The 22826-nt window shown below is 46.2% G+C and overlaps 1 protein-coding gene across 2 annotated transcripts; it reads right to left on the bottom strand.

Annotated features, from left to right (window-relative positions):
- Window positions 1-562: 562 nt before the first annotated feature.
- On the bottom strand, window positions 563-22231 carry MFSD10 (major facilitator superfamily domain containing 10). Of its 2 annotated transcripts, none has more exons than XM_058024599.1 (13): window positions 22167-22231; window positions 19570-19761; window positions 18312-18408; window positions 14882-14985; window positions 13950-14108; window positions 12624-12812; window positions 8115-8223; window positions 7425-7536; window positions 6112-6220; window positions 4111-4201; window positions 2188-2235; window positions 1226-1315; window positions 563-873 (listed from the first exon to the last, which is right to left on the bottom strand). In XM_058024599.1, the coding sequence occupies exons 2-13, from the start codon at window positions 19741-19743 to the stop codon at window positions 767-769; spliced, it is 1389 nt and encodes a 462-aa protein (XP_057880582.1). In that variant the 5' UTR covers window positions 19744-19761; window positions 22167-22231; the 3' UTR covers window positions 563-766. The 2 variants fall into 2 exon arrangements, with proteins under 2 accessions (XP_057880582.1, XP_057880581.1); XM_058024598.1 differs by lacking the exon at window positions 22167-22231 and adding an exon at window positions 21887-21992.
- Between the last annotated feature and the right edge of the window lie 595 nt (window positions 22232-22826).

Here is a 22826-nt window from a genome sequence, read left to right as displayed (position 1 = left end):
CCTGGTGCTGGCTCCTTCCCCCACCCATGAGCTGGGTCAGCACAGCACTGCCATCCATGGCTGGCTCCCTCAAGGAGGCCTTTGGCACCTTGGGTAAAATCCTGGCCCCTTTGTGCCTCAGCCAGACAGGGATGTTCAGTTCAGAGGGGGTAACAACTGTAATGAACTGACCACAGGAGTGTTCAATGCAACACTTTATTGTAATGCAAAAAGAACAGGGCTTGATCATCAAAAACATCCCACAGTATTAGAAATATAAAACATGTCTCCAAATTCAATTGTATATTAAAAACAGTCCATGTACCAAAGTCCCAGTGGGGTACCAGGCAGCCTGTAGTGTGCTTCTGCTTTTGTTTGACCATCACGTTTGCAGGTGTGGATGCAGCATTTGCAGAGCTCTGGTACCACTTGTACAAAACCCCAGCAGAATGGTCCTGAGGGGTTGTTCTGTGCCAGCCCAGCCCTTGCAACAGCACCTGGGGAGTGGGGAGGGCTCCAGGCCTGCTGCTGTGCTGGCTCTGCTGCTCTTAATGCCTTTCTCAGCTCTTGGTCAGGGTGTGTGTGTCTGGTTTTGTTGTTTGCAAAGCTAACCCAGCTGGCTGGGAGGCCACCTTAAACATAACTGCTGTGTGTTGTTGCTGCAAATGGTCATCGTGTATCTCCTTCCAGAAGATCAAAATCTTCCTGTTTGCTCAGCAGAGCCAGGTGCCAAAAGTCAGGCCTTGCAGAGGTCCTTGGAAGCTGGTGATGGTTTTGTGGTTCCCTCCTACTCCTCCTTTGTCTGCTGTTTTATAGACCTGAGCAGAGCCAAGGGGACAAGGAAAAAAGCACCACAGACAGTGAAGCAAATCTCTGCCCCAGCCAGCCAGTAAACTGCAAAAAAAAGGGAATTCATCTTGTTAGTGTGCTTGTCCTTGCAGATGTGTGAATGCCCTCAAAGCTTTGTGCTCACACAGCACCTGCCCAGCTGAACAGAACTACTGACCCCTGGGTGAGCCAGAGGGTGCCAGGAGCTCAGCACAAGGCTGCACTCAGCAAACAGGTTCTGGCTTGCTTGCTGTTAACATCAGCCCAAGTTCAAGCTCTGAGGCTGCTTCCCTTCCTCCGTCCCCTTACCCTGAAATGCCCAGGGGCTCTGACCCCATGCAGGGGGTTCTTGTGCCCCTTCTGCCCCAGCTGGGCTGGCAGGTGCCAAGAAGAGGAAGGAGCCCGAGGCCACGCTCACCTGCAGCTGCCAGGATGGGTCCCAGGGCTCTGGCCAGGGCGCCCAGGCTCCTCAGGATGCCCATGACTCGTCCCTTCTGGCCGGCACTGCCTGTGCAAGCAGAGAGCGACACTGTGGGTCTGGGCACAGCTGCAGCTCTGGGAGCTTTGGCTTTTGAGGCATTTCCCATCTGCATCTTCCCCTCCCATCATTTCTCACCCAGTCCCCAGCCTGCCCTTGCCCTCCACCAAGGCCTCACAACTGCAGAAACACCAGGGCCTGGCTTGACTGGGACAATTTGCAGTGCACGTTCCCAAAACCCCCCAGCCTATCCAAAACAAAAGCTTCACATTGTACACGAGATATTCTGAGAAGGCCCAGGTGTACAATAAACACAGAACTGTGGCTGCAAGTTAAATAAGAGCAACATAAACATGACCTTAATGAGCAAACCCTTCTTTTCCACCTCAGCAAGCCCTGCAGTCCTGGCACACAGCTGACCCAAAGCCGTGTTATCCACAGATGGCACCACAGCTACATCTGCTTTACAAGGTAACAGAGCAGCCCTGCCAGAAGGCTTCAGAAGGTTCCTCAGAAGGTCTTTTCTAAGGAATCAGCAAGAAATTATTTCACTGCTGGCAGGGATGGCTGGTGTCCTTTTCAGAGAGCCCAGACTGTTCCCTCCTCAGTGCTGTTTGTGTCCTCTGCCCACTTCTTCATCACCACCAGCAATGAGGTTGCTGCAGTTTCCCCATCACACTGGACTGAGCTGTGTTACACAGCACAAAATTGCAGTGTGATATTGATGGTCACCGAGCAGATCAGTGCTGTTAGTGCTGGAATTATCAGTTATGAGCCATGGGCTGGTTCCCTATGCTCCTCTGCAGAGGAATCCACAACTGTTCCTGTTGATGCTTAACTCAAGGTCAGTTCTGTGCAATTTGAGCCAAGTCAATACAAAGGTCAGCAGGAAAGACACTCACCATAGCCTGACACCACTGCTGACAAACACGGGATAACAATGGCTGCAGCTGGAAAAATCCACAGGAGAGACTGTCAGCGAACAGCAGAGCTCAGAACAGACAAGAACAGTGACAAACATGTGGCCCAAACTCGTTACTGCTGCAGGGAAATATGCTGAGCTCTGGGCACTCTACCCCCACTGAGTCACCAGGTTTAATCCAGGTCAGAGATGGGAACACCCCCTCCGAGGCAACCTGCAGGAAGAGCCCAGAGCTGGGAGTGCTCCAAGCAGATGTTTCACATTAGCATCCCTCATTCTGTGAGCCCTGGGGCAGGGATGGACAGGGCAGGTCAGCCAGCTGGCAGCTTCCCAAATCACTGTGCTCTTATCAGGTGGAGCAGGGAACTGCTCTGTTCCAAACAATGAGGTGGCTGTACCGAGTGACACTGTCCCTGTGCAGGTAGGGCATTGGACTCAGGGAGGAGAGGCAGCTACAGCTTCTCTTGGGAAAGTCACATCCAAGAGGAAAAGATTACAAAATTTTTTGGACACAAAAGCCAAGAGTTGTTCAGCAATCACTGCCCTCTTACTGAAACAGGGGCCTTTTCTGCCAAGAAAGAAGTGCCTCAAACATATAAAGCAGGGGAAGGGAAGGGGAAGAGCAGGAATGGCCAAGGCTGATTTCACTGCAGGTGCCTCAGTGTAAATACCCCTGGGGGGGTTTCTCTTCTCCTCTTCCTGCCTCTCCTGGCGGAAGAGAGGAGAGGAGGAAGAGGAGAGGAAGAGGGAGAGGGAGAGGGAGAGGGAGAGGGAGAGGGAGAGGGAGAGGGAGAGGGAGAGGGAGAGGGAGAGGGAGAGGGAGAGGGAGAGGGAGAGGGAGAGGAGAGGGAGAGGGAGAGGGAGAGGGAGAGGGAGAGGGAGAGGGAGAGGGAGAGGAGAGGAGAGGAGAGGAGAGAGAGAAGAGAAGAGAAGAGAAGAGAAGAGAAGAGAAGAGAAGAGAAGAGAAGAGAAGAGAAGAGAAGAGAAGAGAAGAGAAGAGAAGAGAAGAGAAGAGAAGAGAAGAGAAGAGAAGAGAAGAGAAGAGAAGAGAAGAGAAGAGAAGAGAAGAGAAGAGAAGAGAAGAGAAGAGAAGAGAAGAGAAGAGGAAGAGGAAGAGGAAGAGGAAGAGGAAGAGGAAGAGGAAGAGAACCGCCCCCCCTCCAAGGGGCATTTCTAGCTGGCTTAACTGGGAAGAGATGGAGTCTGCACAGGGAAGACTCAAATATGGTTAAATATAATGAACTCTCACTCCTCACCTATCAGACACACAGCTGGCCCCAGACAAATAATAGGCTCAACAGGCACATTTTGTGGTTTAGAGTTTACTCCTAAATCAAGCTGCACCATGCAAAAGAGAAGTCCACTTTGGTAGTAGTGCTTAATAGTTAGCAGCATTGGTAATACCTGAAATCTCTTTTTAGGCATCCCGTAGATGGATCTAACTTCATTCATGACTGTTTCCCTGAACAACAGCTTTGGCAGAGCAGAATGAATACAAACACTAAAAACATCTCTCTGAACACCCTCAGAGTGTGCAGGTCTCCAGCCTCAGCAATAATGCAGCACCGCTCGGGTACAAAGGTTCCCTGCCTTGCTTTTTTTCCTGAGCTGAGCTATTTAGTGCAACTTTGCTTCTAGGTCTGCTAAGAGGGGGTAAAAACAGCTCCACAGTGGGACAGGGCAACGGGAGCACTGGGGATGCTTCCAAATCCCACCATGCCAACTTCCTGTGATACAAACAGCATCAGAAAATACCCCAGACACCATTTTGTCCATACTTCACAAACCCAAGAGTCAACCTTCTTTTGTAGTTTGAAATTAGAAGTGCATCTTTAACAGTGTGAATAAATACATGAAGGAGAATCCTTTGTGCTTAGCTTGCAGTGCCGTTTGAACAGCTCACCGAAGGAGTACAGCAGCAGTCCAGCGCTCAGCACGGTCACATTTGCAGCCCATCCAATTAACAAGAACGCGGGAATCAGCAGCACAATCGCCTGCAAGAGGAATGAGTCACACGGTTACACTGAGCCCGCTGGTGAGAGCCCAGCCCGAGGTGTCCCGCCAGTTCCCCTCCGGGGATGGGACAGCACACGAGTCTCAGAAGGCTCTTTCTTCCCAAGCAGACACTTCAAAGGCACCTGGATGGCCACACACCAGCACAACGAACTTTTCTGCTCCCTCTCACTGTCACATGATTGCACACCACATGCAAGTTCTCTCTGTACACATCTGCCCTTTTGGGGGATTCTTCCTCTTGTTCTGTGTTAACCTGGCTTTAACTCTGCCTCTCCTGAGCTGGCATAAGAGAAGAAAAAGCTTGTGTGCAGCAGGACTACAGCTCCTCTGCTTTTTCACAGCGTTATTGGCTGATTTTACCTTTAGCTTTCAGGTTTCTGTAGCCAAGAGGAAAAAAGGGGGAAGAGGGTGCATCTAAAATTCAAACCCCTAAAATAAAAAGCATTCTTCATCTCCTCCAAGAGCTGGACTTCCATTTCCCTGTGATGTCTCCCTTGCCTACAGAGCTCCTGCAGAAAAGACAGATCAGATGTGCTTTGTGTGTGATAAAGGAGGGTATTCACTGCCACTGAGGGCCTCATTTTGAAGATTCAGTGATAAATGAGCTGCTGTAAGCACTGTGCTAAGACAGGCCACTTTTGCCATATGGTGCAGATTCACTAAGTGCCAGAATGGCTTCAGCAAAAGGGGGAATTCCCACAAAAGCCGCGGGCATCCCTGGAGAAGAGTGCCCCAGGGCTGGGGGTGTTCCTGAGAAGCCACCAGCCCAGCAAATGAGTGTCTGAGGTGACTGCAGTCCTGGGGCAGGCCTGAGGAAGGAGTGTAAAAATGAGAGGTGCAAAGGGCAGTGCAGTGCCAGCAAACCCAGCAGGCTGACAGGGGGAGAGGCTGATGTGGAGGATGAAGCAGCACAGCTGATGTTCATCCACAGGGAAACGTGACACCAGCAGCCTGACATCAATGTTTGCCTGCCAGGGACCAGGGTGGAGATTGTTCCACCAGCAGAAATCACTTTAAGAAAAGCTGAGTCAATTCAGGAATGCAGTGGTTTGGAAATCTACCCTGCCACCACTGATATCACACAGGCCTCAAAATAATGTAAAATACATTAATCAAAGCTCTAGCAGTCCAAGCAAACCTATTGCCAAGGAGCCAAGGCAGTGCTTTGTTTGGTTCCACACACAAATGTAAAGGACACATCTGCTGTCCCAGAGCTGTCTGAACTGCAGGGAGCTGCTCCCTGCCATCCCAGCACGGCAGCTGCAGTGGCTCTGTGAGGAAAGAGCCAAGCAAAACAAAGGAATGTACACTTCTGTCAGTGAAACCTCAGCCTGAACACTGATACATGCTTTTGTTACGTGTAATACTGATGAACACAAACCAAAGATTGGAAAAAGAATCTATTTCTCCTGCCCAGTAGTGAAATATACTCTAGGGAAAGCCTGTCAAGCACAAAGATAGCCAGATTGAAAATAATTTCCTGGAAAGAAATCTGAGATCAGCCCTGAAGCAGCTTTAGTAGTTTCTGCACTGCAAGAGAAATCACTAAAATAGAGCATACTCTTCACAGTATTCTACCTAACCTGCACAGATGGACAATCTGTTCTCATTCCTTACTGCAATTAAATATGAAGAATGCAAAGTTTCAATAGTACTGTTGCTCATATCATAAGAAAGAGCTCTAATGTTACAAAGTTTATTTAGACAGATAAGTGCCCAACAACCAGCTCTGAGAAGTCATTTAGCTGGACAGATGAGACAGAAATTTCTTTTGATTGGACAAATACAGTTATAACCTCCAACTACCCTTCACTGCACTTCAGACTGAAAATTAACATATCAGATTTGTGGGGAGGAAAGAAAAAGAAATATTGATTTTTTTTTTTACCCTTTTTACAGCTCTGATTTCATTTCCTGGCTTGATTCGGCGAGCATAGCCTCCCTGGATCACAGCCATTGTTATTCCAATAAAGAAAAACATCTTGCCCTGCTGCATGCTGGAAGGGAGGCAAAAGCACAGAGTCAGGCACGGAGCATTCCACCCTGGATTCACCAGTCCCGGGAAAGCCCCTGAGCAAGGGACACAGAAACCACAAAAGGCCCTCGGGGCTCTCACAGCGCTGCCAGCAGCTGCCTCGGCACGCAGAGAGCAGCGAGGGGGAGCTCCGAGCTTTGTCTGTAAGGTGGGACAATGCTGGCAGGAGCTGCAGCCACCTCTGGGCTGCCGCGGGGTAGCTCAGGGTTTCTGGGCTGCCCACAAAGACTCAGCACACCAGTGGGTGTGAATTATGCTGTGAACAGCTGTGCCATGTGCATGGAGATGTTGGTTTCCAAGGTGCAGCTCATGGAGGGTTTGATGGAGGCCAGTGTGGTGATCTGCTATCACACTGGGAAGTCTGAGACATCACTCCCTCTTTTAATTTTCTTCAACTTTCCCTTTGTCCTCCCTCATTGACTGAATTATGTGGAATTCTGCTGCTCACTGAGGGCTGCCCTGAATGCACAGCACACAGCAGAGCTCAGAGCACTACAAAAACCTCTCCTTGACACACATGGATTAGTTAAACCACAAACTGTAATGAAAGACAGACAGGGAAAGATGAGACAACCCTCTGAGAATTACTCAAAGGGAAGGACACGCACAGGAATCAAATTGCAAGTTCACATTCCTGGCTGGAATTTTTCCTATGAGCTGGCAGAAAAAGTATTTCAAGCTGAGCTGTTGGAGGATTCTGTTCTTTCTTCTCTGGAGGTTGACTACAGGAGATCAGGCTCTGTGACATGACTGCATGCCACATGCCATGCAGAATTTGCTGATGAGCAAATATCAGCACACAGATATCTCCCCATTCTTTGCCTCTTTGAGCTTCAGGTTTTGTCCTGATACCCAAAAACTCTTTGAGCAAGAAAAGGTTTTACTATAGTCAATACAACTAGCACAGCTATACCTATTTCAAGAGCTTAAATTTAATCTTGGGTATTTATATTCCCTAATTTTTAGAAGCTGTAGATGGAGTACCTCATTCATGATAAAAATTGTGCCCATATTTCATCAATTCTTTTTACAAAGCCCAAATACCACCAAACACAGAGGTGGCTTTACTAATGTCAGAAAGCCTCTCTTGAAAATACATGAAGAGATCTTAAATTAAATGATTTTGGAAAATATCCTAGTCAAATATACACCATTTATTGCAATACCTGCTGAAGTGGAATCTCTGGTGAGTGAGAAAACTCAGTGTGTACTCCAAGCCAGAAAACAGAAAGAGGTACAGGAAGTAGGCCAGGCCCAAAATTTTGAGATTCTGAAGATCTGAAAAAACAAAAAAACCCAAACAAACACCAAGGGGGTGGGAGGTGGAGAGAAAAATGTGGTGGTGTCTTCCAAGCAAAGCTTGACAATAAAACCACAATAGAAAAGTAGCATTTATGAACTGTACAGGGAAATGTTCTCACCTCAGATGTTAATTTTAAATATCCATACAAGACATGCCACAAAAGCAGTCCTACAGAGATGTAGAGAAACCTACATCTCCAAGTTGTGAATTGAGAAACAAAATTCTAGTCTGAAGTTCCTGGTTTGCAGCCTGAATAAGCAAACTCACATCTCCCTTGCTCATGCCTTGATCTATCTTTAAATCACTTCACTTACTGCAGCCAGTGGCTGAGGAAAACATAAATATCAAGTCAGAAATCTTCAAAACCTTCTTTTGGGAACAAAAGGACCAAGGTCCAGTGGAACTTCTGATTGCCTGTTCATAAGTTATTGAGGTGGGTTTTAAATGAGTAAACAGAGTCCTGCTTCTGGAATGGTCTGAGTACAGTTTTCACTTAGAGGCCAGTGCCACACACAAAGGACAGTGTCACTGTAAAAAGCCACCTGACACTTACTCTGCTCTGAGGGGGAATCCTTGCCTCGGGTGACTGCAGAAAACTGAAACAGAGCCAAAGGACTGAGCAAGTCAACTGCTGCCTGAAATCCAGATGTCACAGAAGGGACCTGATCAAAGACACAAAGAGGTTTATTTAAAACCCTAATGCAATAACCACGGCTAGGAGCTGACAGGAACCACCAAATGTGCCTCTACACCTACACAAATCATCTGAGATGAAACAAAGCACCTGGCACTGGGATTTGAGTGGGCCCCAGTAACAACCCAGACATTCTGAACTCGCCACTGGCGCCAGTGACTGAACTGAAAGGTGCAGCACTGACAGCACCGAAAACTGGAGACACAAATCCTTCTTTGGGTTCTTACAAAGCACAAGTGGCTCGTTCTCCACAGCCTCGAAGGTGGCTTCATTTGGTTCACCTTTTGCATCATCACTCATGTCCAAAGAACATTTACTAGGAAAATAATGGCACATCTGCCTGCAAGCTCTCAGGCAGCTGAGGATTTGCTCTTGTGCTACAAATCTGAGACCAGTGTGTGCAGCACATCAAACACTGGTCTGTTTTGGTACTGGCTGCTACTTTAGCCAGCCAGTGACACCTCCTGGGGAAGAGAAAGAAAATATAATTTTTACAGAGATTCTTTGAAAATATTTTAGAGGAATTTCCAAGGAGATTCTGCCCAGCCACAATGGGTGGCTTTTTAAAGAGGAAGATTTATTTTGTAACACTTCTGGGCCTTGTACTGTGTACATCTCAACCTAATTATGTACCTAGTGGCACTCTCCCTGCTCCTTACCCACAGGCACTTATTCCTCCATCTAATGCTTATTCTTTCATCTATAGATAATTTACATTTTTATTCTTTTTTTTTAATTCTAAAATACAGAAAATTAAAGAAAACACGAAAGGAAATAATGTCTGAATGATTAGAAATCAGATTAGAATGATCAATGATTAGAAATCCTACATTAGTAGGAAAACAATTTTTTTGAGTAGAACTTAGCCTGTTCTACTCAAACAGACACTCAAGAATCCTGAATAATCACATGGAGTATTTCATGCCTTCAAAGCCCTGCACAGGCTCTATTTGATGAGTTTTCTTCTCTTCCCAGATAGGGAGGGAGGGAGCTACTCTCTCTCTGAGGGCAGAGATTAAAGGTCAGATTATCAGAGGAATTTAATCTCAGTGCATGACCTGAGGACTCATTATGGGCTGGATTTAATGAAGCTGTAAACAAATCAACCTTCAATATGGTATTAAGGACCTCTCTTGTTTTGATAGTCAGAGCTTCTGAGTACCCAACACAGAGTCTGGAGCCCATGAGTCTCAAACAGCAACCAGTCCAATAGGCTTGGCTGGCCTGGGGCCATGAGGCTGCTGATTCACACAGAAAATATTGGGATATTTATTCTCCCTCCCACTGCATGTATTGCACACCGTACAGACACACCCAAGAAGTTTGCTCACCCTGTTGAGGAGTCTGAGAGGATTTCCTGAAGCTGGCCTGTGGCAATCCCCAGTTCCTGCATGTGTTGGTAGGATGGGGTTTGCACTCCAGCACAGAGAATCTGGGCACAAGCAACTCCCTGCAAGCATCTTTGCCAATAACCAAAATACCCTGTAGCTTGTACCAGTTCTGAATTATTATCCATGACAGACAGGATGCCAAGCAGCCTTGCACAAGGCTGATTTTAGTTTTGTCTAATTACAATACATTGTAATTGCACATTTAAAACCTTAAATGTTTTATGAAATATATACACCTATTTGATTTTTTAATGTAGGTGTGTTTGTGTGTGCACACATAATTTTTTTTTCAATTTCTCCTATCTTTGCCATAGAAACAGCAGTCTAGAAATTATTTAATCTACTGATCCATAATGAAAGCATTGTCCTAAAACTGGCTAAAGAGTTTCACCATCCCCCAAAAAGTACACACTGCCAATTTCAGTCAGTGTCAGCAGCTGCATGAAGTTGAGTTTCATCACAGGTTCAAACTCTGCAACATCTAACTTGTATTTCATTTCTGTGCTTATGATTCATTATCCCATAATTGCTCAACTCTACTTCATGATCATCCCCAAAGGCACCATGAATGGCAGGCATTTTTCAGAGTGTCTCTGCTCATTCTGTTTTCCTCTAGTGCAGTAACAGGTGTGCAAGGCAGAGTCAGTCCACATCAGGATTGCAGCCTGGGCCTGCCAAGCTGCAGCCTCACCTCCCACAGCAGATGTGTTCAGTGTGCACAGAGCACAGCTTTGTCTTTCCACAAGTCTGCTACTGATACTGCACAGCCCCACACACAGTCCAGCAAAAAAGAGTTGTAAGATTCTCCCTCTACCTCCCTGCTCATGACTAGCTTAGCTAAAAACTAACTCTTAAAGGGGACAGATTCCACTAGAGACCTTCCTATTCTTCCCTTCTCCCAGTCAGGTCACAGCAGGAGCTGTTTTGGCTACCATAAGGCCAGTATGACTCTCTTGACCTGATCAGCTCATGGAACAGCTGACAGAAAGAGGAAGGAAGAGAGTAAAAATGCTGTTCTCTTTGTATGAAAACATATCCTTGTTTCCCATCCCCCTCCATTTTCCCTTCCTCCAAGTTAATTTCGACATGAATCAATATGAAACACACTGTCCTGTGAAAAGCAGACTGATAGAGAAACAAGGGTATAATGAGAACACAGCAAACTTCAAGGAAACAGATGTCTGATCCCAGTGGCACATCCTCCTACCATTTCTCATGATGATTTCCCCTCTTTTTACAGCTTTGTCCTTCCAACACATTCCACTCCTATACCTGTGAGAGCACCTGCTGCAGCTCAGCCCAGCCAACACACCTGCCTTTCCTCTGCCATCCACAAGGCAAGAAAACTACTCAGAAAGTGGGAGGAGTTACCAAAGAAGAGAGCAGAGCAGCCTAATAACTGAAATTACAAATATGCTGGAACCCATGGATCCCATGGCCAGATGGAGGCTGACAGCACACGAGCACAAGAAGCCCCAAACCTGTCCCCCCATCCTGTCATGGGCAGCCAAACTCTCTGTGCACTTTGTGTGACTGGGACCTGGCCCTGAGCAGCTTCCATTGCAGCACCCACTGCTGCACAGGGCCAGAGCCCCCAACAGCAGTGACAGAAAGCTCCTTTCCCTTCCTAAGTTCAGTGCTGCTGGCTAATGCAGAGCAGCTGGTCAGAACTTTCAAGAGGATAACAAAAGGAGGAGGGATCTATTCAGTCATCACATGATCCCAAAGGCACTGCAGCCATTTAATCACTCTACAGCAAAGGAGAAATTGTTTATAGAATACAGATTTGCTCTGCAGCACTCCCCTACATCACCACATTGCCACCTTCCTGGAGTGTGCAGCTCTAAGAGCAGGATTTTATCTGGAAGGTTTAGGAACAGCCAAATAGGAAAGAGGAACAGATGACACATGGAAGAGTTGTTAAAAGAAAATAACATAACTGTAGTGCTTGGGAACACAGTGTGAGCAGCAGAGTTCCCATGGGACACAACCTGCTGGGAAACACTCAGGGAAGGTGCAAAGTTTTGCCCTGGTAGGATCATTGCAGATAAAAGTTTCCTGAACAATTCTCTGTGTCAAATGGGTTTGGCTATCCAGAGACCAAGCACCCTCCAAAAACTGAGTGCTGCCTAGAAACCAGGGATCACAGCAAAGACCCAATCAGTAAAAGCCTCAAATCAAGTGCAGATACCCGGGGCTGAATTCCACCTCCCTCACTCTGCAAAGGAGACTGCTCTAAGAAACTAATCACATAGTGTCCAACCACACAATATTAAATTCTAATATTAATAGATGTTTGGCCCCACAAATCCAATCAGTCACTGAATTTTAGGACATGTAGGTATTTTCTATCTGTAGAAACAGAAAAGCTCAGGAATAAAGTCATTTGCTATTTAACTGTTCAAAATATTCAAGCAAATACAATATAATAGGTAAGAAAACTTCTAAAATATACTGGATGAATGAAAGAAAATACAGTCTCTGATGCATTTATTTTTATGATTTGCTGAAATTCTTCCCCAAGGAATCCTTGTGGTCATAGTTTAAATTTCACAGTCTCCTCCTATGTTCACATTAGGTTTTGAGAAATTTAAACATTACACACCAAAACCAGCAATGAAGCAGTCATGTTAATTATAAAGATCTTGTATTAAACTGGGCTAGGAGATGGGACCATCCCTGGAAGTGTTCAAGGTCAAGCTGGATGAGGTTTTGATCAATCTGGTCTAATGGAAGGTGTCCCTGCCAGTAGCAGGGGGGTCGGAAATAGATGATCTTTAACCACCTTCCAACCCAAAATATTCCATGATTCTATGATCTGCTTTGACACCAACATTAATAATAATCCAAATCCCAGGAATGAGCTAAATTTCTGAGACACTGGCTAAGCCTGTTCTTTGCTGTTTCCAATATTTCAACCATTTTCAAATCCTATTTTTACAGAACAACCAGATCTTGAGAGCGATGGTCCACTTACCCGTTTTTCCTTGGGAAGAGTCTCTGGAAGAAGGAGAAAGATGAAAATGAAATCAGCCACGGCAAACGCGAGCGCTGACAGCGCTGAGCGAAGGTAGAAAACTTCTCCTTTCTCTGCCTGCATGGCAAGGTAAGCACCCATCATGGGGCCCAGGGTGAAGCCCAGGGAGAAAGCAACACCAATCATGGCCTGCAGGGATAAAGTCAACACACACAGAGAATTTTAGACACCAGTTTTTTCAGGTTGTGAAACTATTTGGATTAACCAGGCACAGAACTCAGTCATCCTGAGGATGCAGGGAGCATGAAGCTTTAAAAGCCTGCTGTTTCCAAATAACCAATTTTGTTTTCTGTCCAGTCAGGGAAGTGGCAGGAACAGGCAGTGGCCCATCACTGCTTGGGAATAGCTCCAGTCAGATGCTGTTTGTCTCCCAGAAAGCAGAATGAACATGCCTACTTTGCTTTGGAATAGAAAACAATACAAGCCATGTGGATGTGAGCCATGCTGCACTGACTTACTCTCATGCCCTAAAAATAGGCCCTGACCCATTTTATTTACTAGTGCTGTAAGGCTACCTCCCTCCACAAATAAAAATGCATTTTGGCTCCCCAGGATTATGATAATTTGCTTGGAAGATTCATTAGCTATCACTGTGAAATCTAAAGCCTTCCCCTCCCAAGAAGCAGCTGTCCTCTGTGGTGGCTTACAACAATCTGTTAAGATAAGTCTGGGCCTGTAAGGTTTTTATAGGATAAAAGATATAACTGGTAATTCACAGGCCAAGTTCAGCCTGCAGGATGTTTCCATCTGGGACACTGCCTTCTGGAAGTGGATAGGGCAGCTGCTCATCCTTCTCAGTCAGCCAAATGTCACATCCTCCACCCAGTGAGCTCAGATCCTGAAGCCAGTGCAGTGTGCAAGAAGTCAGGAGCACTCTGTGCTGTGCTGCTGTGCTTCCACAGCTTGGGCAGGTGAGGAAAAGGGGCTGCCCTGCAATTGGCTTCCAGCTGCCAAAAATGGGCCATAAGACCTTTTGATTTCTAAGCTATTATAATCAGAATTAACGTTACCAGCAGGAGAAAGAGTTCTAACAATGAAACAAGATAATTTTCCCATCTCTAGAGCATCTGTGTTTCACTTGTCATAGGCAAAAGTCCAAGAGGTCCCAGGAATATGATCTGGCACCTTTCCAGAAGTGAGGTGGAATGTAAAGTCATGTTTGCACTTGATCAGTGAATACACACCTGATGAACACATACTGAGCACCCAAAATCAATTAAAAGCTGCCTATTAACACTAAACATGTGGCCCACAAGTGTAACTCACCATGCCCTTGCTCCGTGCTTTTGGAGAGTGCAGGTCAGCAATGATGGCTGTGCAGAGGCTGACATTCCCTTTGCTGATCCCCCCGATGATCCTGGAGAGAAGAAAAACGCCAAAAGTCCGAGAGGCAGCCCAGAGTGAGTATGAGGCTATCAAACCCATCTGCAGAAGCAAGAAAGGGGTCTTTATAAAGCAATGCAAAGTTGATGTCATTTCTGCCCACTTCCCAGCCAAACATTTGCATTGTTTGTTTGTTTTCAATGGCTGCTCCAAACCCCATGTAACAGAACTGGCTGAATAAACTGACACTGCACCATGTCTTGAACAGCAATATAAAAGAAGTGGAAACAAGTCCATACAAACTACATATAATTGGGATATTTCTAACAAAATTAGAAGAGCAAAGTTCTGTGGAAGTTAAACCAGTCGTGGGTACAAAACATTTTTGTACATCCCACTCCATTTGTTTCCAAATTCAAGAGAAATCTGACTTCAAAAGAAGAAGAATGTCCACATTCATAAGAAATGCATCTTGCAGTGCCATACAGAACTTCCTAACCAACAATTCCCAGGCTCTGTGGAACAGGTCATGAAGTGATCAGCCCTCATTAATCACTTGATGAAGTAAAATACATAGGAATTAAGCCTAACATTTGTCAACAGAGCATCTGAAGTCATCCTCCCATACACAGGAAATAGGGGTTTAGGAATCTGACAGAAACAGATAAATATTTTGGTGTGTTCTTTGAACAGTTCTGGGTCTGGGAAGCTCAGTTTAAGCACTCACACTTGGAAGTGTGGCCAAGTGACTTGGGAAGAAAGAGTCAGCAACCAGCAGATCTTGAAAATTCAGTTCTAGAGCTGAACTGAGACTGTCACAATTCAGTTCCTGTGCTAAGCACAAGATCATGGTGCCTTCAGCATGTGACACTCACCACTGTCACCAGGATGACAGGCCTTCTGCCCCAGTGGTCTGACACTGCACCGGTGAGGGGAGAGGAGAAAAACTGCAGGAGGGAAAAGATTGAGCCAATCAGACCTAAAAAAAAGATAAAAAGATATGAATCATTAGGTCTGCTGCCTTTATCTTAAATACAAAGACAGCCAAGCTGTTTGGGATCTAGCACACTATGTGTGATAAAAAATTGAAATTAAATGTTAAACAGCAGCTATGAAGAATAGCTTTGTTTCTCAGAACACCAACACTGCATTTACTTAACTGAGACAGCAAATACAGACAGACCAGATGTAACAGGCATAAACTGGATTAATTCCTGGTTACTTCACTGGTGAGAAAGGGTTTGAAACTCATTGGTTATTATGGAATGATGATTCTCCAATGTTTCCCTGCTGACTACATACATTTTTTGTTCTTAAAGCAGAGATAACACAGTCTTTAACAGTCACAGTTCTTTTAAGACTTTTTGATTGTTTGAACCTGATTCTGTCACACTTAATTAGTTTTTCTTTCCTTTTTATCATGGAAAGAAGGACTTAAGCACTGCTGTTAGTGAGGCACCCTAAGAGGTAGGAGTGATTCCAACAGACTCCAAGAGTCCTTTGAAATCTGCCTCCAGCTTCTGTGATCTTTAATTCCTCTTTTCTCTTGCCATTTCTAGCTTCATAGACTTATTAATTTGCACTACACTCTCAACATGCAGGCAAAAGTAGCTTTGCTGTCACAGCTTTTCTCTAAAGGAAAAACTGGGTTATATGTTTCAGATCATTCAGCTATCAAAGCTTTAAAAGGCAGGGGAGAGACAGACCAGAAGTTCTGCTCCCATCAGCTTTGAGGGAGGCAGAATATTGATACTGAACACCTTGTTGGGAAGAGCTGCTTGTGATAATTCACAGCTCAAAAAAAAAAAAGGGTAAAAAATCTTACAGAATTTTACATGGCCAGTTTATGACACACAGTTCCCTTCATTGTGTTTCTAGCATTGTAAAAACACCCTTCCATGCCAAATATTTCCAAGCCAGCATGCAGCAAAACCAGGGCTGTTCCACAGGGGGGAAGGAGCTGAGGGTGACCACAGCACTGGCAGTGCCCTCACCAGCCTGGTGCCCCACAGTCTGATGGGCTGGGCAGAGCAGGTGCTGCCACCAGCACCCACTGACAGTCCCACACAAGGCAAGGGTTCCACACATCCTTCCAGGGATGGACCAGCAGGACTCAGGGACAGAGAAAGGAGTGGAAACAACACTATGATGTTGGTTAGGAGACCAGATACCTCCAGTGTTAAGTCTGAGGTCCATCCAAGAGATAAGGACAGAGACAGCCCTGGAGACAAAGTCTGAAATACAGCTCCTGAATTACTGGGCAGAAAGTGTGTGGGTGATGACTGGGCACAGCAACTAAATATTGGTGCCCTCAGGGCCCTGACATGGGCAGAGAAGTTTCTGCCTTGAAGAGCCTGCAGTGTAATGAAAAATGAAAAATATGGCTGGCACTGGGAGATCAGGCAAGCACCTTCCCAATCCTATGCTCCTTGGGGCAGACGAGGGCAGTGAAGGAACACGGGCTGCAGGAAGGCTCCAGCAGCCTCTGCTTAACATCACAACTGTAATGAAACTTTCCACACAGCACTCCCAGGAGTGCAGGACACGGCAGGTAAAAGGAAAAGCAACAAGTTGGACTTGACTGGGAGTTCCCACCCCTTGTCTAAACAACCTGACATGGTGAGAAGTTGAGAGTAGGAAGCTTCTGGTCAAGCCTTAGAGGAAACAGAAGGCAGCTTCTGAGGGATTAAAGAAGCTGTTTCCCAGCATTCAAAGCCAGTAATTAGACTAAAAAATGAGCAGAGAAAGAAAAACATGCCTGCAAGGATATGGTAGGAAAGAGGAAAATGGCTCATAAACTCCCTAATGCCTGTTATACCAAATTAAACTACTTTAAATAGTAACAATACATTCACACATATTCTAATTAAGTTTTGTGTTGAATTTAGTTTATTTTAAAAGCCTTTTGCTTATCCTGGGGGAGGCCTCAGCCCGCCAAAAAGAGAGAGTAGACAGGTTCTAACTAAAATGAACCCAGACACCTTCATATCTTCATACTCTGAAATCACAGATTTCTCACAACTGTCTAGATGGCAGGAAGCCAGAAGAGTCTCTGATGTATACCATGACATATTTCCCTCTCTGTTCCTGCTGGAGCTCATCCACAGCAGTGTCCTAGAGAGAGAAAATGCTTCTGGGTCCTGCAATCCAAAGGCCCTGCTGCTTTTAATAAGACTAATGGGATTTAGCAGCAGTGCTGCACTACACCTGCCCAAGGGGCAGGCGAGGCTGGAACACACCAGTTTGTGTTTGCTTCCTACTGATGGATCTCTGATCACGTGCACATCAACTGCAAAGGGAGAGGCATTTCTGGGACTGCCAGGGCCCAGCACAGCAGCTCCTGACCCTCAGCTGGCAGTGTGACAACAAGGAACAGCAGGCCTGTATTTCTGTAACAATCTGTAGAACCAATTGAGTAAGATCATAGCATAATTCAGGTTAAAAAGGAGCTCTGGAGGTCACCTACACATAGGGTGAGCTGTGAGGTCAGAGCAGATTGTTCAGGGCCTTACCCAACCAGGATTTGACAATCTCTGAGGATGGACACTGCTCTGGGCAATCTGCTCTACTGACCATCCTCACTGGAAAAATGTTCCCCCACATTTCCCATCTGAACCTCCCCTGCTTCTACTTACACCTGTAGCCTCTCCTTCTCCCACACACCTCAGTGAAGATCCTAGCTCTCCATAACTCCCCACAGGTGCTGCAAAGCTGCCATTCACTGCAGACCAGCCAAGGGCCCCAGACTCTCCACTGGACTCACCACAGTGTATGGACACTCCTCCCTGTACTGGGGACCAAAACTGAATGCAGCAATTCAGATATGGTCTATCCAGTGCTGACTAGAGCAAGATGATCACTTCCCTTAACCCACTGATTCTGTTCACACATCCCAGCAGCTCTGGGCACCTTTGCTGCCAGGGCTAGCTCATGCTCAGCTTGCTGCTCACCAGGACCCCCAGGGCCACCAGTGAGTGTCCAGTCTGCTGGACTACTCTTTCCCACAGGCAGGACCTAAAACCTGTCCCCACTGAATTTCACAAGGTTCCTGTTATCCCATTCCTCCTGCCTGTCTAGGTGTCTCCAAACAACAGAGATGGGGCTGTCCAACTCTTCATTGCTATCAGTGTGTTGTAAACAAAATCATTTATAGTCTAAGAGACACTTTCTGAGTTACTTAAACCTAGAACTAATAACAGGCAAGCATGTTTGTTGTATTTCTTGTCATCCCTCACATCAACATTGCAAATAACTTGGAAAGAACAGTGTTTTTTGGCTGTCAGCTTGTCTGTTCAGTTTCCCTACCTCCAAACAAGACACTGTTGTATTTCCTCTCTGGAGGTATCCCAGCCATCACTGCAAACCAGTCTACCCCACGTTGCAATGACAAATAGAATCCATCCTGAAAAACAGAGAACAGGGAAACAGAAGCAGGAAGAAGTTTATTTTCAAAGACTGCATCAAAAAGTAGACACAATGTGGACTAGAGACAATGTTAGATGATTCCTTCCCTCCTCCTCCTCACGAGGGAAAATTTGCTCACTGATCAAAAATAGCTTAAATGGTGAATGTCAACAGACAGCAGATAGGATATGTTTGGGTGGGGGAATGTCTGAATTTGAACTTTCTCAAGCCTTCAGGCCCATTACCTGCTAAATCCTGAATTAAACAGGCATGCCCTGAAACTTTCATTTAAAATGGCAACATGAGACACATTCTGTCCTGCTGCACATGTTTAGCCTGGGAGAACCAGAAGCTTGCAGATGCAGAAGGAAAAGGTGATGCAAAAAAGGAATGATTCCCAAAAAGAGGAGGAGGACTTGAAAAGAAGAGGGTCTGAAAAAGAAGGTGGAGACCTTGGCTGTTGGAAATACACTGGAAGACCCTGGGGAAGACCCTGGAGACCAGAGCCCATGGTTTGGGTTAGAGATGTGGTTGTAAGGACAAAGGCTACAGCTGCAGCTGGAGTGGGGTTAGAAAGGGGCTGAGAGACAGAGGCGTGGGCTGCAAAAACAATTCTCCCACAACAACATGTTCATCTTGACCAGTAATGCCATTAACACCTGAGCAGGGTAACAATGAGCACCTGCACAGCCAGGATCCAACAGGAGCTTCTGCTCTGTTCCTGGAGCAGCAGCCAGCTCCCTGCTAGGAATGGAAGCTGAGATGGAACTCCACACTGGGGGAGGCCAAGTGACCTTGTGAAATACTCAGGTGGGGTAAAAGCTCTCATCTCTTTGGTTCTACAATAAACCCCAGCCTGCAGATCCATTATGAGCTGCCTCACCAGTGACATCACTGTAAGACACAAATGCATTGGTAACCACAAGTCCCTAAGAAATACCTGAATTTTTATCAAAACAAATCTCCCAATTTAATGAAAAAATAAGGGTGAAGAGTCTTATGCAGGTTGACTAATAAATTCAGTTAATGAACCATTTATATGTGCCAGGTAATTATTAATCTTCCTACAGCTGCTTGGTTTGCCCCAAGGCAGGTGATTTTTCTTCCACTCCTCCCTCAAGAGCCTAACACTTTTTGTGGGCTGACTTTCTTTACTTACCTCAGTCTGGCTGTAATAATCAAGGATGGAAGGAAAGAGTGGCAAGATGAGGGCAAATCCCAACAGGTCGATGAAGAGGGCCAGGAAGACAATTGTAATAACACGATTATGGTTCTGTTCCTGCCTGGCATTGCTGGAGCTGCTGCTGCTGCTTCCTCTCTCTCCCAGGGCCATGTTCCCAGTGCTCTGCTCCTAAAAAAATTGCATTATATCCAGTCAACAGGAAGCTTTTTGCAGGTCTTTCATAAGAGTATCTTGCTGAATCATTCCTACTTTTACAGACTTCACAAAAATAAGTTCTGGCTATATTAAGCTACCTGGGAACAAGGGAACAAGAGCCACAACCTTCCAGTCTTGGCTCTTAGCTCAGCACCAAGTTTTCTCCCATCAAGAACAGGCTACAAAGACAATAAAACAACAAACTCTATTATAGGAGCACCTCAAATAGAACAGAACTAAGGAGCATTTGAAGTTTGTCAACATGTGAGCAACACTAACCTGACTTCCCTACATGTTTTCAACTCAGCATTACAGTAAAATAGGCATGAAAGGGCACTCTATTCCAAATATTTACATCCAAGTAAGAGTTTATTTATGCCTTCAGTGTATATTAGAAATGACCAAAACAACAATTAAAAAAAAAAAAAGGCAGACTTCCTAAGTATTGCAGGAATGCAGTCTTCAAGATAAACCCCACAGAGCTACAGATAAACCCCACAAGAAACAACAGAAGAAAATTTTTAAACTTCATCTTTTATTTCTTTCTCCAGATGATAGCTACTGACCTGGGGCATCAAATGATTAAGGCAACAGCTTTATTTTGTCAGAAATACCAGAACTATCAACTCCCTTTGATAATACTACAAAACTATCTTAAAGCCCTAAACAAGGATGCAGATCATATATAGTTCAGTCTTTAACAAATAAAGAAGTTGGTCTCAATCCCAAAAATTAACTTATTTGCAACATAAATCAAAATCAAGAAGTAATATATAAACCATGGAACTGCAAACTTCAGAATTATAAAACATACATGATATCTCAGTCATAAAAGAATCAAATTTACAGTCCCCTCCTCTGCAAAAGTCCCTGAAAGTTTGTTGGACTAAGAATAAAAAAGGAGACAGAATTTCATCCAAAGCAAATTGATACAAAAACATTCACTGACTTTGATGAGTCACCACTGAAAACAGTGAGCAATTCTTAATATATATTCCAGACCAAATATACCATATTACATACACAAGGCACTTGCACATAGAAAACGATACTACACTAATTGAAGGCTATAAAACTTTGTCATGCTCAGCAATAAATATTATTGTGACATTTCTTGACCTATGAAGTCAGTTTAGTGGCACTGAAGCATTATTAAAGCTCAATTGCCAGGAGGTAAATAAACATGGAATGGGGGCCACCTGCAATCCATTTACTAAACTCTTGGCATAGTGCTCTTAACCAAACTGATCTGATTTAGCAGATTTATGTTCAAGATCCTTTTATTAAAATGGCAAATCACCACCACTACAAATACTCAGCATTATTTGCTTACCCAAATGATAAAAGAGCACGTGGAGCCAAAATAACCATTCCTTTAAGAAATACTCTCTGGGCCTAGGTCCATCCAGCCAACAGCTGAGGGATGGGGTCACTGAGGCAGACCGTATCTTGTTTTTCCTTACAATTTGTTCAGTCATCCACTGAATTGTATGACCAAGCTAAACTTTATTCCAGGGTTATTTACAAAGGTAACATCCCTCACACCTTTCCCTCAGGAACATTTCTGCCAGCGTGCAGCTCCAGCCCATCGATGCTTGCGCTGACCTTTCACTCTGCTCCAGTTTTGGCTGCGTGGTTGCAATTTCCCTTACGCAATATCCCAAGGTACTGCACATTTTTGCCTTTGTGCTCCGCTGGTTTGGTTGTTCAAACCTCTCCATAATTTTTTACTAGGCAGGAAACCACACAACATTTTACAGGCCCTTGGCATCCTGACAGCAAAAACAGAGCACTTCACCGCCACGGCGACATCTGCCTTGTGTGAGGCGCGCTGGGAGAGGGAGGGCTCTGCCTTTGGGGAGGTTGTTCCTGAGCACACGCGAACCCTTCACAGCCGCTGGCTCTGCCCGGCTCTCCCCAGCCCTTCCTTCCCTCGGCATTCCCCGTGTCCCATCGCTTCTGTCCCGTCCTCCGTCCGCAGGGCCGGGGCTTGGTGCCATGGCTCCCAGGAAGGGCTCAGCACCAAAGCCGGCCCTGTCCGAACTGAGATTTGTTATCTGCCAGCAGGCAGAATTTCATCCTTTGGGGGTTTTCTTACCTCACCTTATCGCCTTGTGAAATTTCCGGGGCCCGGCTTTACCTGCTGAGCCCCGGGAGGGCTCCTCAGCCTCCCTCACGCAGCCCCGGCTCAGGTCAGGGCAGGCGCTCGGCCGGGCACGGAGACAAGCCGCAGTTCCCCAGGGCAGGGCAGGGCAGGGCAGGGAAGGGGCGGCCCGGCAGAGATGAGGCGGAGGACGCGGGGTCCCTCCCGCCGGGGAGCCGCGCCCGGGCCGGCCCTGCCCCGCCGCTCCCGCCGCCCGTCCGCCCCGGGCACCTACCGCTGCTCCGGGCTGTGCGGACGGCCCCCGCCCGCCAAAACCCTCCTCGGGGATGCTGCGGGCGGCGGCTCCTCCCCGGCCCTCCGCGGCGCCCCGGCCGCCTTCCTGTTCCGGCGGGGATGGAGCCGCTCCCGGCGCCGCCGAGGACGGACCCGGCCCGCCCGAGCGGCTCCGCGGAGCGCGGCGGGGCTTGAGCAGCCAGCGCAGCGCCGCGGTACGAAATGAACGGCCAACCTCGCAGCGCAGCCCTGCCTTCGCCCTTAAACACAGGTCCTGAAACACTCGTTCCAAGGGGAGCGGCGTTCCGTTTATTGCTACAGCAGCAATAAATACAGTTAGCTGCGGCGTTGATAAGGGCTATCTGACAAAGAGAAGAAGGTAGTTGCAAAAGATGTAACTCTCTGCTCCCAAACCAAACTTCTCCCTCAACACTAAGTTTTTTAGCCCGGAGAACATGAATAGCTGTGGTATTGTAAGCACTCTTCCCTTATCCAGGCGTGTCTGGTGTCCAACTTGCTAATTAAAATGGGAGGATGTGGTTACAAGTGGACTTACGCAGATCCATCACCACAGTCTTAAACAGGTAAGAATCTGCCAGCAAAATGTAGAAAGCAAATTTAATACAGGTATTAAAAAGACTTCTGATTCCCTCGAAGGCAA

The sequence above is a fragment of the Melospiza georgiana genome, chromosome 5 (genome assembly GCF_028018845.1).
Source record: "Melospiza georgiana isolate bMelGeo1 chromosome 5, bMelGeo1.pri, whole genome shotgun sequence".
NCBI lineage: Eukaryota > Metazoa > Chordata > Aves > Passeriformes > Passerellidae > Melospiza > Melospiza georgiana.
The sequence above is the reverse complement of the archived record's forward strand: the minus strand, read 5'-3'. Positions and strand labels throughout refer to the sequence as shown.

What these genes read in the sequence shown, in the direction of transcription:
- MFSD10 (XM_058024599.1), bottom strand. Translation starts at nt 19,743, where the DNA reads ATGGCCCTGGGAGAGAGAGGAAGCAGCAGCAGCAGCTCCAGCAATGCC. An exon ending in CAGAGATTCCACTTCAGCAG is followed by an intron (nt 6,221 to 7,424) that starts GTATTGCAATAA and finishes CCTCCCTTCCAG; the next exon opens with CATGCAGCAGGGCAAGATGT. An exon ending in ACCCATCCTGGCAGCTGCAG is followed by an intron (nt 874 to 1,225) that starts GTGAGCGTGGCC and finishes TTTTTTTTGCAG; the next exon opens with TTTACTGGCTGGCTGGGGCA.